This window comes from Chelonoidis abingdonii, chromosome 23 (assembly GCF_003597395.2).
Source record: "Chelonoidis abingdonii isolate Lonesome George chromosome 23, CheloAbing_2.0, whole genome shotgun sequence".
Classification (NCBI taxonomy): Eukaryota; Metazoa; Chordata; order Testudines; family Testudinidae; genus Chelonoidis; species Chelonoidis abingdonii.
In genome coordinates, this window is record NC_133791.1 from 17,175,031 (window position 1) to 17,187,773 (window position 12,743).

Consider the following 12,743-nt stretch of genomic DNA (forward strand, 5'->3'; position numbering starts at 1 on the left):
CCTTTGCGGCCAAGCAGCAGCTGTGATTAAGCAGCAATAGCTTGTCCCTGGGCTCAGGCCACGCTCCCTCCTTGCCAGCCTAAAGACCCTCACGCCGTACTGAGACAGCACTGGAGGAAGCATTAGCTTCAAGCTCTTCGCCTCTAGCTTTCCCCAGCAGCAGCAGGAGGATATATGTGTACATGGGACCATGCTAAAAATGGAAGTGGAGCAGCAGGCTTGACTAGCTACCCACATATGGATCTATAGTCCCAGCTGGATTGTACTCAGGGCAGCTATCTCATCCCACCCCTGTGGGTACACTGCTAGTTTTAGCATGCTGGCTTGATCAGAGCTAGTGCCGGTATGTTTCCTGGAGGCAGATATTCAAGCTGCACATGGTGACATACCTGAAAGTGACCATCCTTGTCAGTTTCACTGGTAGCCTGAGGGGATCTGTATGACAGCAGTGAAACTAGGTACTCCTTAACTCCAACACAAATTAAGTGAGGAGGTTGTTCCTGGCTTTATAATTTATGAACATGAATCAATCGGCTGCTGGGTAAGACCCAGGTTTGGCTCTTGAGTTCCCCACCAGCCCTATGATACTATTCCAATGGCAGCAACCTACAACAGGAGAAAATGAAATCACACACTCAGTTGGCACACTTTTTTTCTTCCCGTTTAATGTGACTTTGGAGCGGGGGCCAGTCCCTGACAGCAAAGGCGGGGAGGCAGGCTGAGCAATAGCCTGTCTGTGGTGTGATTATTAGTATTTTTTTAACTCCCTCTGTAAAACATTTATACAAACTTTGGAAATGTTTAAAAGTCTGACTCAGAGACACAGCGTTCCCTGGTTGGTCTTTCCATTGCCTCAGCTTACAGGAAACTGCCCACCAGGAATTTCAAATGAGAGGTGAGCTGACATTGCCCCTCCAGTGTGGGGCAAGCTCTCCTTTTTTTCCTCTTCCAATGGCCAAATTCATCAAAAAAGTATCCACATAATTAAAAAAAAAAAAAACCACCCTCTTCCTGGCATGATTAATTGTTACACAAGTGAGAACGAAAGAAAAGTAAGAATTTCTAGTAGAAAACTTGGTCCCTTTAAAAACAAACCCAACCACCCATCTGTAGAAAAACCTTGTGCGAAAGAACCAGGATTTTAAGAAGGCCCTCATTGCATGCTGCTGTTGCTGTGCACAGTGAGCCTGTGCCTTTTCAATTTAGTATCACAGACCAGCTGCGAGAGGAATGTTTCTAGGTGTGAAAACCTACAGCCTGAAAGTGCTTTAAAAGGGGCCTGATCTCACGGCAAGGAACAGCAGCACCTCCTGTGCAAAGAGCAACAGCTGCTGCTTTTTAGTGTGGAGGATTTTTTTTTTTAATTAAGTGTTGGCTCCTGCAGGGCTAAGAGTCTGAAAGCTGCCTTCTCGCATCCTGGGGCAGTGGCAGAGCCATTTGCTGAATTCCAACCAGTTACATCTGCGTCAGTGAGCATTGCCAGACATTGGGGGGGGGGGGTGTCCTTGCAGAATCGTTAGTGCTGATACAGGTGAGGGAAAGGGCCCTCAGAGCCTAGAGCAAAAGGGAGGGCACCTGACATGTGACTGGAGCACAGCTGAGAGGCTTCACTGAGAGCAGAACTGTACTTTAAACAAGTGACCAGAGCCTATTCCCCATAGCCACCGTTCCTGGGCCCCAGCTTGCTTAGAAAGCCTAGCCAAGCGCTAGGTTAACAGCTTATGCTAGGCTCACGGCTGCCCTGCGCTGCCTCCGTGGAGTTAATTTGGCTTCCCCCTTTCCAGCTGCACTGTCCAGCGGGGCTGCAGAACTCTGTGCTTGTGGGGGTTACATTACACTAGTGCTGGGGGCTCAGATCAGAACATGGCACCTGATGCAGAGTTTCTTCCCAGCCCTCTCGCTGCCTTTCTAGTCACCTGCCCAAGAAAGTCAGGCCAGTTATTAGAGAAAAGTTCCCCGCAGCAGCCCCCTCCACTAAGTGCATTTCCTTCTCCTGCTCTAATTTTACACCTGCCCTTCTGCAGCCGATTCTGCCTTTTGAGACACAACCCTAGAAGTCTGAAGAGATGCTACTGTCATTAGCGTAGATAGCTCTGCTCATCAACCTAACGGGCAGAGCCAAGGGTCGCTGGAGGAGGCTGTGGGTCTGGGACAACCTGGAATCAGGTCAGTTTCGAAAAACAGTGATATTGTTCCAGGTGCTGACATTTAACAATCCCACTTTTCAATCTTAAACTCCCACCCCTAAAACAAGGGCCCCAGTGAAACTGACTAAACACACAGTGCTGTCAAATGCCCAAACCAAACCTAGAGAAAAATAAATTCTCAGGATCTTGGTGTTACCTGTAATAAGTTAAAACTTTTCAGCCGTCGGTGCTCAAGTTGGCAGTGGCTCTTTAACTAGACACCAAGGCAGAGGCTGGATCGAGTACACAGGCTGCCGCTAACTCTAAGGGACACTAATGCTCAACTCATTGCTATTGTGGAAAAGGAACTTCTTCACTGTTCAGTGTGCCTGCTAACCCAGTTATCTTGGCTCTTCTGGGTCTCAGGGTCATTCAGCTTTCTGCTCACTGGCCATGCAATAAACTAGGCTTTGGCAGGCACCAATAATTAATGACTACAGCTCCACTGGTAAAGTTTGCTCACCTACTGGTTTCAGGAAGCAGCTACAGGCTCAGATTGTACTTAGAGCACCTATTGCTTACGACAATGTCGTTCCAGTGCAGGCACTGGGGGTGAGCAGGATGCTGGGAGGAGCGGGGGCCCTGAGATGGTAATGGACGCACAGCTACATGATGGGCACGTTCTCAGCCAACATGGTCATGCAGTGCACGAGGCTGCTGGCTAGTGGCGAGGAGGAGAAAACACCTGGAATGGAGGAGCAAACGTTCAAAAAATCAACAGCTGCTTAGACTAGCGTTCCGTGAAACTGACCCTTCTCTGCTCTAAGGGAAACAAAGTGGGACGGTCAAGGTAGAACAGAGCACCCAACTCAAATCCTTGATAAAAACAGATCTTCCCACCCCCCCATTTTCTACAAAGCGTTATGGGTCTTCTGGGCAACACAGTGGACGAACCAGAGCTGCAGAAGCAGGTTTCATACTAATAGTGAGGACAAAGTCTTGAAAAGGTTCCAAACCTCTAGTAAAAACTGCAGTAGAAAATGACATATCAAATATACATTCTCCTGATGCTTAGGAAAGTGCTTTTTTTAAAAAATGGAGTGGCAGAAGCGTCCTTGCTGAGAAGGCAAATGCTGGTTTTGCAGGACCTAGTTCAGTTTGGTTGTAGATTTTTTTTTTTGGTCCCAACCAAGCCCCCAAAATATATTTTTGCTTAAAGGGGCCTTTTAGGGTTAATGAAATAGCGGGATGACACCAATCAGCAAACCCATTTCACTGGTGACTGAGCCCCTGTTTTGACTCTAGGCACCCAGGGGTGTTCAGTCATCGGCCTGCGAATGCCCTCTCCCCTTCAGAGCTGCATTTTTAATGTTAGCCCCCAGCATGACCCTCTGGACAAAGAAGCCACTGTTTCTATTAAACTTAATAATATTGCTTACGAATAACCCTACTGTAGAGCACCTTCCAGTGGAGGAGCTCAGAGCACATCATGGTAGTTAGTTATACCTCAGAATTCCTCTCTGAGGTCAGTATTCTTAGCCTTGCATTAGATGGGGAAACTGAGGCACAGAGTGAGGCAATCATACGATGCAGCAGCATCTGGAATAGAACCCAGGAGTCCTCACTCCCCTGTTCTGACTACTAGCCAATGTTACCTTCTATCCCTGCTTCAAAAGGAAGGGGGCTGCTATCCAGTGTAACAATTCACCTGCCATTGGAAAGATGCTACAAAAGGATTGAAGGTGGCTTCTGAGCAAGGCCACCTGGGGCCTGATTGCCTGGCGCTGGGCACCCCCAGTGTCAATGGACTGTGCTTTGAGCTGGGGGTGCTCAGCGCTGCTGAAAAATCAGATCCAGGCTCCCCGTTGTCACTGATTCACTTCCATTTGTAGTGTATCCGTAATGAGACATTAGTGGAGAAGGCAAATTAGCAGCTCTGAGACGCTCCCCGATTCCACGTCAGCCCGACTCGATGCACACTCAGGGGAATGTGTGCGCGTGCTGGTCTTTTGTAAAGGTCTGAGCACCCAAGGAATCCACAGGGCCATATGGGGAGGGCCTCTATACAAACCCAACTTCCCCGCCGCACGGCTGGAGCATGAAGCCGGCGGGTGCTTAGCACTGAAGGCTCCTTGGTCACGGTGGCGGTAGGGAGACGCAGGGAGCCTAGTTCCCTGAGAGGAGAGAGGAGTGAGAGTAATGGGTCTGGCACCGCCGCAGCTCCTGCTGCAGCTGATCCTTCAGCGTGGAAATCTGTGAAGGAGAGGATTAAAAAAAAGGAGGGGGGAATCCAGTCAGTACTTTGGCTGCACGGGGGTCCCCAAAGCCGTGGCAGCGCCAGATGGTGCAGCAGCATTTCGGGGCTATTTCCCCGAATAGGCAAAGGAATCTGGGAGGACAGGAGCTGGATGGGAGCTGTGGGGGAAACTTACAGCTGCTCCAGGCCCAGCCTCTCTCAGCAGGGGGTGCTGCAGGAACCCTGGAAGCAGGGTAGCTCGCTCGCAGCTAGTCAATTTCCAGCAGCTCACCTGCTCCTCCAGCCCCTTGACGCGCTGCCTGTGCGCTCGCTCCCTGGCCTCCAGCGTGCGCTCCGCCTGCAGCTGGGAGCCGCGCAGCCGCTCGATCTCCAGCTGCAGCTCCTGCCGGTGGCGGGTGGCCGTCTCCACCAGGCTCTGGGACTGGGTCTGCTCCATCTCCGCTACCTGAGCCTGAGCAAGGCAGAGGAGGGTTCACACATCCAGGCTTCCACGGGCAAGGGGCCACGCTGGTCAAGTGACCACACAGTCCCTCCTCTGAGGGCTAATTCATCCCACCTTGGGATTCCCCACCCACCCCCAGCAAAAAAAAAAAAAAAAAAAAAAAAAAAAAAAAAAGTCCTCTGCATGCTATCTGCCCAGACAACCCCCTTGTGATCACATCGCTCTGCCACCATTAGCCACCACCCACTGCATTTCCTCCAGCTCCCTATGCACACAGCCTGCGCCATCTTGCAGCCAGCACAGCCACAGCCCCCCCGCGTGCGTCCTCCCTTGCTTGGAGACACCAGGGACTTTAAAGGAAATGGAGGCTCCACCCTACCATGCGCCCCTGTGTCTGACACAGGAAGGAGCCACCTTCAGAACTCTGTTCAGTAGAATGGCCACCATCCACCTTGGAGAGGCGTCACCTCCTCCCACTCTCCCTCCCGTGCTGGTGCCTCCTTTTCAGCTCCAAGTGCCCTGCCGCTGCAGCAGCATCTGACCAGTGACCCTCGCTGGGTTTGTCTCTCTGCAGCCTGGTTTCTTCCCAGTATTGGCTAAAGTGCTCTGCACAGGCCCTAGGCTTCTCTGGTGCCTTGGACTTGACAGATCCTCACCCCACTAGGCCTGGTGAATCTCAGCACTGGCTTCAAATTAAACCCTAACTTCAAAGCTGGTTGTGCGGCTGCTGCGTTACAAGGCTGCTATTTTAAGGACCCCAGGCCCTGCCCAGGTTCAACCATGGTTACGCATGCCCACGCGCAAGCATCGTTTCGCCTTCCTGCCTGCTGAATGTTTTAATGCAAGCTGGGGGACATTTCTTGACCAAAAAAATTTTCCTGGCAGAAGCATGTAGACCAAAAATTCTCCAAGGGACAATGGCAGCGTTGATTCAGTGCTCCAAGCAGAACAATAAAACTAATTGTTTCAAAACTAACCCAGCGTCGCATCGTTTCGAGTTTTGGAAACCAAGACGTGGCCATTTTCTGTAGGGATTTTGGGGTCCTCATGCCTCCCTCCCTTTTCTGAAATGATCTCCCCTACCCCCAACTGGAAAAAGTTAGAAAACAGAGATTGTGGGGAAGGAAAACCCTTTTCACGCTTTCTTACCGGCTCCCAACTGGAAGACGTTTGCTGACCAGTTTGGGCTTAACACAGCTTGGCTACAGACAGCGCCACAGCTGAGTGGCGATGCGGCAAGTGCTGTAGTGTGGACAAGACCCCGGGACTTTATGTGCTCACACAGGCCATCGACCGCATGGGTCTCCCACAGGCTCCATTTCATAACCACCTGCCCCTGCCCACACTCCTCGTCACACCCGAGAACGGGGGACAAAAACTCCCTCAGGGCTCAGCATGACTAGAACGGGAGCCACAGAGCAGGCCCAGACGCCGAAGTCCCCAGAGCTGCACTCTGGATGCGAGGTTGACATAAACACCCCCCTAGCAGCTGCTTGTCTCAGCTACTGCCTGTGTAACCCACCAGCTAAGGTCGAAGTGGGTAAACGACGGCCCATGGGCCAGACCGGCCTGCCTGGCCCCCGAGCTCCTGGCTCGGCTCTAGCTTCTTCTGCTGCCCCAAGCAAAAAAAAATAAAATAAAATAAAATGGCAGCCGGATTGTGCAGCCCAAAGAATGGCCGGAATGTCGCCCCTCAGAATGTGCCGCCCCAAGCACATGCTTCCTCGGCTGATGCCTGGAGGGCCTTGCCCCAGCCCCTGCCCTGCTGGTCCCCCTCACCCGCAGTCTCAGCTCACTCGCTTCAGCGCGGGTGCAAGGCTCTGGGCGGCAGGGCGGCGAGCTCCTGGGGCCCGGCCTGACCCGCTCTCTGTGCTGTGTGGCAGTGGAGGTGGTGGCGCAGCTGTAGCGTCACCAGCCACCGGTGCTCCAGGCAGCGTGGTAAGGGGGCAGGGGGGGTTGGAAAGAGGGCAGGGGAGTTTGGGGCGGTGGTCAGGGGGCGGGGGTGTAGATAGGGTTCGGGGTGGTCAGGGGAAACAGGGTTGAATGGGGGCAGGGGTCCCGGGGGGCAGTCAGGAAGGAGTGAGGGGGGGGGTTGGATAGGGTGGCAAGGGGCAGTCAGGGGACAGGGAGAAGAGGTGGTTGAATGGGGCAGGAGTCCCGGGGGGGCAGTCAGAAATGAGAGGAGGGGTTGGTTGGGGCTGCGAGGGTCTGGGGGCAGTCAGATGGGAGGTGGGGGCTGGGCCACGACCCCCTCCCCTAACCGTCCCTCCATACAATTTACAAAACCCAATGCAGCCCTCAGGCCAAAAAGTTTGCCCACCCCTGAGTTAAGGAGTCTTGTGGCTTTCACACAGGCTGCAGCAGCTCACAAAGGGCCCGGGTTCGATCCCCAGTGCGTTGTTTTCACTCAGCTGCAGCGTATTCAAACCGTGGCAGCTTCTACCCTATTCTTGGCTCCGCCACTGAAATGCTGTGTTACCTTGGGCGAGATACTTCACTGCTCTGTGCCTCAGTTTCCCCTCCCACCCTGTCCATACGGATGGGCACCTGGCAAGGCGGTCTCCTACTCCATGCCTACGTGGGGCCTAGCATGACAGGATCCTGATTGCAATTATGCCGGGTGTAATACAAGTAACAACGCGCAGCAAGCCCTGGCCTGCTATAGATTGTCTGGCTCTCTGCTAAGAGGGGGAGAGTCGTACGGGAGGGGCTGGGTGAAAGGCTCCGCGCACAGGACTAGTACAAGCACTGAGCCAGAGGTGTGACTCACCCAGGAACACGTTAGCGTCCTTCTAACCATGCTTAGGTTCTCCTGCAGGGACCAGCCGCCCGACCAAAAGAGAGAAGGCAGTAAGCACACCTGGGAGTGCCGGGGTTCAAAGGTTATCTGAGCTAGGGGAGGGGGGCAGGTGAGCGAGGCTCCCCCCTCCCAGGAGAGCCAAGGATTCCAGGTGACGAGGGGGCATGGGATCGCACGTGGGTCTGATCAATGGGCATCTTTCAATCGACCACGATGAGCCTTGACTCAGGCCCTGGGCACGGATACAATCCTGCCTCAAACCTGGGGGCGCTGCCGCTTCTTGTCTCCGCGCAGTGCAGCCAAGCCAAGCCAGCGCCCCCGGCGGCAGCAGGGCATTCTGGGAGCGTGGCAGCGTTCAGCACCCCGGGCCAGCGCTGGGAGGAGGGCGCAGGTGTGGAATGAGGTTATGGGTCTCAGACCATGTAGGGAGAGACCGTGGAAGGAGGGTGGCCTTGGGACGCGCCTGGCTAGAGCTGAAGGAAGAGGGTGGGTAGCTCGGAGACGCTCAGGAGGAGTTTGGCAGTAGGGGCAGGTCACTGGCTGTCAATCAGCACAGCTACGGGTGCTGCTCACCCACTGCTCTTCCACCGCCCCGGCTCCCCACTATCCATCACACTGGCGGGAGTATTAACCCTTCAATGCCACTGCCAAGTCAAGGCTGGGTCCCCCCTAAACTTTTGGCAAGTGCACTTCCACAGCGCCTTCCCTCCGGAACTCAGCGTCGCACGCCACACGGCGCTATCCCCATCCTGTGTCCATATGGAGGCACGGAGCGGGGAAGCGCCAGGCCCTAGCTCACACGGCGTCCCAGTGGCCCAGCGGAGAGAGCGAGCCCAGATCTCATGACCTACGCCCTGGTCAGGGCTTTAACTCCCAAACCACCTTCCCCATCCTTTTCTACCCCTGGGCTACACTAGTCTACCGGGGAGAGATGCCATCACATCCACCCCACTCGGATCTGAGGCTAATCCCCCCAGCCATCATTCACACCCGCCTTATAGATTAAATTGTATTTAACCCCTCTCAGACCCACGTCTCCGCCATCTGTGTCTCTTCCCCCACAACTCCCTCCCCCTTTCATCCCCCCACCCATCCCCACCTACTGTTCTGTCCCATCCTCCCCCTCGCCCAATGGTTTTTGTGCAGAACCAGGAAAATACGTCCTGCCTGGTTAAAGTCAGGCAAGGGAGCCTATGAAGAGGCCCCGTCGACAGCATCCTGACCCAGCAGCATAGTGCTGGGTTCTGCACACCCTGGATCTTGGCTATGTCCTAACAGCCACGGCAGCGTGTGATTGAAGCTGCAAGCAGAACCGTGGGGTGTTTCCATCCCCAGGGGTCAGCAGGAACCAGAACTGTGCCTAGGTCTTTGGGAAGATGCCCCGCATCCCGGCTGCTCAGGACAGAGCACTCAGTGGGGAGGGTTTGATAGCTGACCTCAAGCAGCTGGATCTGACGCTGAGCCTCCGCCAACTCCTGCTCCACCGTGTTGAGGGAACGGTCCAGCTGGCCCTTCTCCACTGTCAGCCGCACCGAATCCTCGTGCGTCTTCAGCTTCTCGCGCTCCACCTGCCAGTCAAGCAAGCCCAGGGAGAGAGGGTGGGTCAGGCCACACTGGTTATGGCTACGCTCCATACTACGCCCCGGCCCGCGGGAGCCACGCTAGTGAACTCGGAGGTTCCAAGCCCGCATCCACACTGCATTGTAAACCTAGACTTGTAATGGCTGCACCCGGGTCTCACAACCAACACAGCACCACGCAGCCCTTATGAGTCAGAGCTGCGGTTTGCACTGCATCCACACTGCAACACCACAGGGCTTGGATCCAAGACACAGCAGGACTCGAGCTCTAACCCATCCTCCTAGCAGGGGCCTAGGACCCGAGTCTTGAGTGCTGGCTGACCCAAGTCAGACTGGTTTGTGTGTGGACGGAAGGGGGGCTTAGGCTCAAACCTGAGTCAGAGCCCGGGCTCAGTGTGCAGTGTAGATGTACCCCATGTGATCACAGAGGGTACCTGGCATTGACATGGTCCTGAGCCCCCACCCCCACGCACTGGGCGCCAGACTCCCGCTGCTCAGGTCCAGCGCTTGCTCCAGCCAGGACCAGGCCTGCGCAGCGTGGCGGGCGTGGTGCTGCCGGGTACTGACTGACGAAGGCTGGAGGTTGGCCTGGTCCTGGGATGGCTGCTTAGGAGTGAATCGGTTTAGTTCAATAGGGGGCTGGGAGAAAAACGCATGCAGGAAGGAAAGAAGATAGCTCAGGCCAAGCCACCCGTGAGCAAACACTTGTGTGTTGTTACGGGACACTGGCAGGGCCATGGGCTCTGAGGAGTCTGGCTCAACCTCTCCCTGAGCCCACAGCTGGGTTACACACGCAGGATCAAAGCCAGGCATTGACCTGAGCGGGGACTGGCTGGATTAGCCGGGACACCCCCACCCCCGACTCAAGTGGGGTGGTGGTTGCTGGGGAGCCGTTCAGATGAACCAGGCCCCTGCGGGGTGTCTGAAGAAGCTAGGCTGGGTTGGACCCCCATCAACTACGAGAGGGCTGGGGGTCAGAGAGCCACGTGCACAGACTGGTTTTTAACTCCCCTCTCAAAACGCTTGTTCCCACTGCTGAAACGAACCCCACACTGGCTGGAAGCAGGACGGTGCTCCCTGTATCCCCCCATGAACAGCCCACCAGACCGGCTGGGTGAACCTGGGCCGTACACATGGCGCCAGAGCCTAGTCTGAGAGCGGGAGAACCGCTGGATTCCCCCCAGGGGGGAAGGTAAAGGCCCGAGTTCTGAGGGGGGTGCTCAAAGGGACCACAAAGGGAACTGAGGTGCAGCAGGCCCTGCACCCATGATCCACAGCACATTCCAGTGGGAAGGATCCCAGGGCACTTGGAGCAGCATTTCTCAAATGCAGCCACCGAGGGCTTTTCTCCGGCCACAACAGCCTCCAAAGCATAGGCAGAGATTGGGATGAGCATGGGGGGCGGAGGCGTTGCCTCCCTGAAACTGTATGTGTTGATGGTGACGGGGGCAAAATTTAAAGTTCGGCTGCCCCTAAAGAGCTCAGGCAGGTCCCCCCCGACCCTTGGTCTCCCCTCCCAGAAAACTGCAGCCCCTCAGCTGTTGCTCCTGAGTAGCTGGTACCAAGGGCAGCAAGATGCGCCACCCTGGTGTTTGCGCTGCCAGCAGGGATCGGTGCCCTGACCGCACAGCCTCCTCAGGGGCTCCGAGCAGCGCCTCTGGAGACACGGGGGCCTGGTGTGCATGGTGCCGGAGGTGACTCTTGGCAGTAGAGGCAACTGCGGCATTCGGTCACCGGGGAGCTCCCTTGGGCAGCTCCCCCAGTCCCGCCCAGCCAGGCCTCAGGGAGTCTAGGACACTACAGGCGGCCAATGAGTTCCTGACCCGCCTTCCCCAGGGCGGGCTCTCACTGAAGGCAAGGATAGACAGATGGGTGGGCGCTTGGACACATATATGTGCATAGGTATTTGTTTTTCCTAAAGTTAATTAAGTATTTTAGGAAAAGCTGTCAGAGTGGCCACCAGCAAGTGTTGGTGGCTGCACTCTGAGGCCACCAAAAGAGCTGTTGTGAGAAGCCCTGCTTTAGAGGATGTGTAGAGAGAAGCATTTCCCCCACTGCTGCAATGCAGTCACTTCTGGGGAGGAATAAGGTCCCACTCTTCACCAGAGACCTTACCCCACAGCTTTCGGGAGTGGGAAACAACTCCAGGACTGTCCCCCCAAGAGGTGCTCTCCGGAGGATTGCAGGCAGCAGCAGAGGAAAATGGGAGTCTGGCTATGGTTCTCTCTGCTATGAGTCTGCTGGCTCAGAGCACAGGGCCAGGCACCGCTTCATGGGGAAGTGATCGAATGTGGATCATGGTTGGGTGGTTTTTCCCCGTGGCAGACTGGTGCAGGGGTCACTCAGTGAGGGGCTGTCTGCTATGCCCCGTCTATTCCACGGGTTGCCAGTTGAAATCGCAGGCACAGGAGCATAAATGCAATGACCGAAGCACCACTGAATGGACGGAGGAGATTCCAGGCCGTTCCCGAATGTAACGCCCCACGATGCCATGGATAATACCCCTCACACCCCAGCAGTCACAGCTGACCGGAAGCCAAGCTGAGCATTCACCCCTCTTCACTCTCAGTAGAAATGCCAGCACAGGATTCGAACCCGGTGCCAGACCCAGGATCCTGTGGAATTTTGCATCCCCTACTAGTCACCCCCATCCTCTGTCCGAGATCAGGCAGCCCCTTGCCAGCCGGGAAGGTGGCACGGAGCTAGCAAATTCCAATAACAATCTCCCCATGGCTAACCCCAGTGCCGTTTCTTGGAGGGACAAATCGGCTTGTACTGTTCCGGCGGTGTGTGCCAGGGAGAGAGCACTGGGAACCACGAACACGAGCAGAGGGAAAGAGGCACAAGCCCCGTCTCCTGCTCCTGCAGCTCACCTTGTCCAGGGTCTTCTTCAGGGCCATCTTGTCCTTCTCCAGCCGCAGGGAGGAGCGCTCCGCCTCCCGCTTCTCGCTCTCCAGCTGGGCCAGCGCCCGCTGCAGGCTGCCCAGCCGCTCCTGCAGCAGGTGCTTGTCCTCCTGCAGCTTCTGCAGGCTCCGCAGGGCCGCGCTCTCGCTCTCCTGGCACTGGCGCAGCAGCTGGGCAGCAGGGGAAGAGAGACGTGGCTGAGCACCATGTCACAGGACAGGGAGCTGGGAAGGGGGTGAAAGCAGCAGGACGAGCTGCTGGGATTTGGGAGGTGAGCGGGGCAGGACTGGTGGCTCAGCACAGACCCTGCCGGCAGCACCGAGGGACTCAGAGGGGTTAATGCTCTGGTTCTTCTTAGCTGGAAGGGCTGAGAGCCTCGAGGATAAATGGAGCTTGCTGAGGGACCCCCCTGGGGGGAGCAACTTCTCTCCTAGCCTGAACCCCCCCAAAGCAGGCACGTGGCCGTCAGCACAGAGCAGCACATGGGACAGTGGGGGTTTAACAACCGTGGGGCTCAGCCCCCTGGGAATGCTGCGTTGCAGGGCAGGAAAGGCCCAAACACTGAGGAAAGGCAGCTTCAACTCCCAGGGCCCTAGCTCGGGCAGGCAGAGCCCACAGATCCATAAGGAGCCCT

General features: G+C 55.8%; 1 protein-coding gene across 1 annotated transcript in view; it reads right to left on the minus strand.

Annotated features, from left to right (window-relative positions):
- Window positions 1-1,362: 1,362 nt before the first annotated feature.
- CROCC (ciliary rootlet coiled-coil, rootletin) overlaps window positions 1,363-12,743 on the minus strand; it is a 107,620-nt gene continuing 96,239 nt past the window's right edge. The window contains exons 35-38 of the mRNA XM_032787576.2: window positions 12,079-12,279; window positions 9,062-9,193; window positions 4,655-4,834; window positions 1,363-4,379 (exon numbers count right to left, since the gene is read on the minus strand). Coding sequence (XP_032643467.1) covers window positions 4,293-4,379; window positions 4,655-4,834; window positions 9,062-9,193; window positions 12,079-12,279 — 600 coding nt within the window. The 3' untranslated portion in view covers window positions 1,363-4,292. The remainder of the gene's footprint in view (window positions 4,380-4,654; window positions 4,835-9,061; window positions 9,194-12,078; window positions 12,280-12,743) is intronic.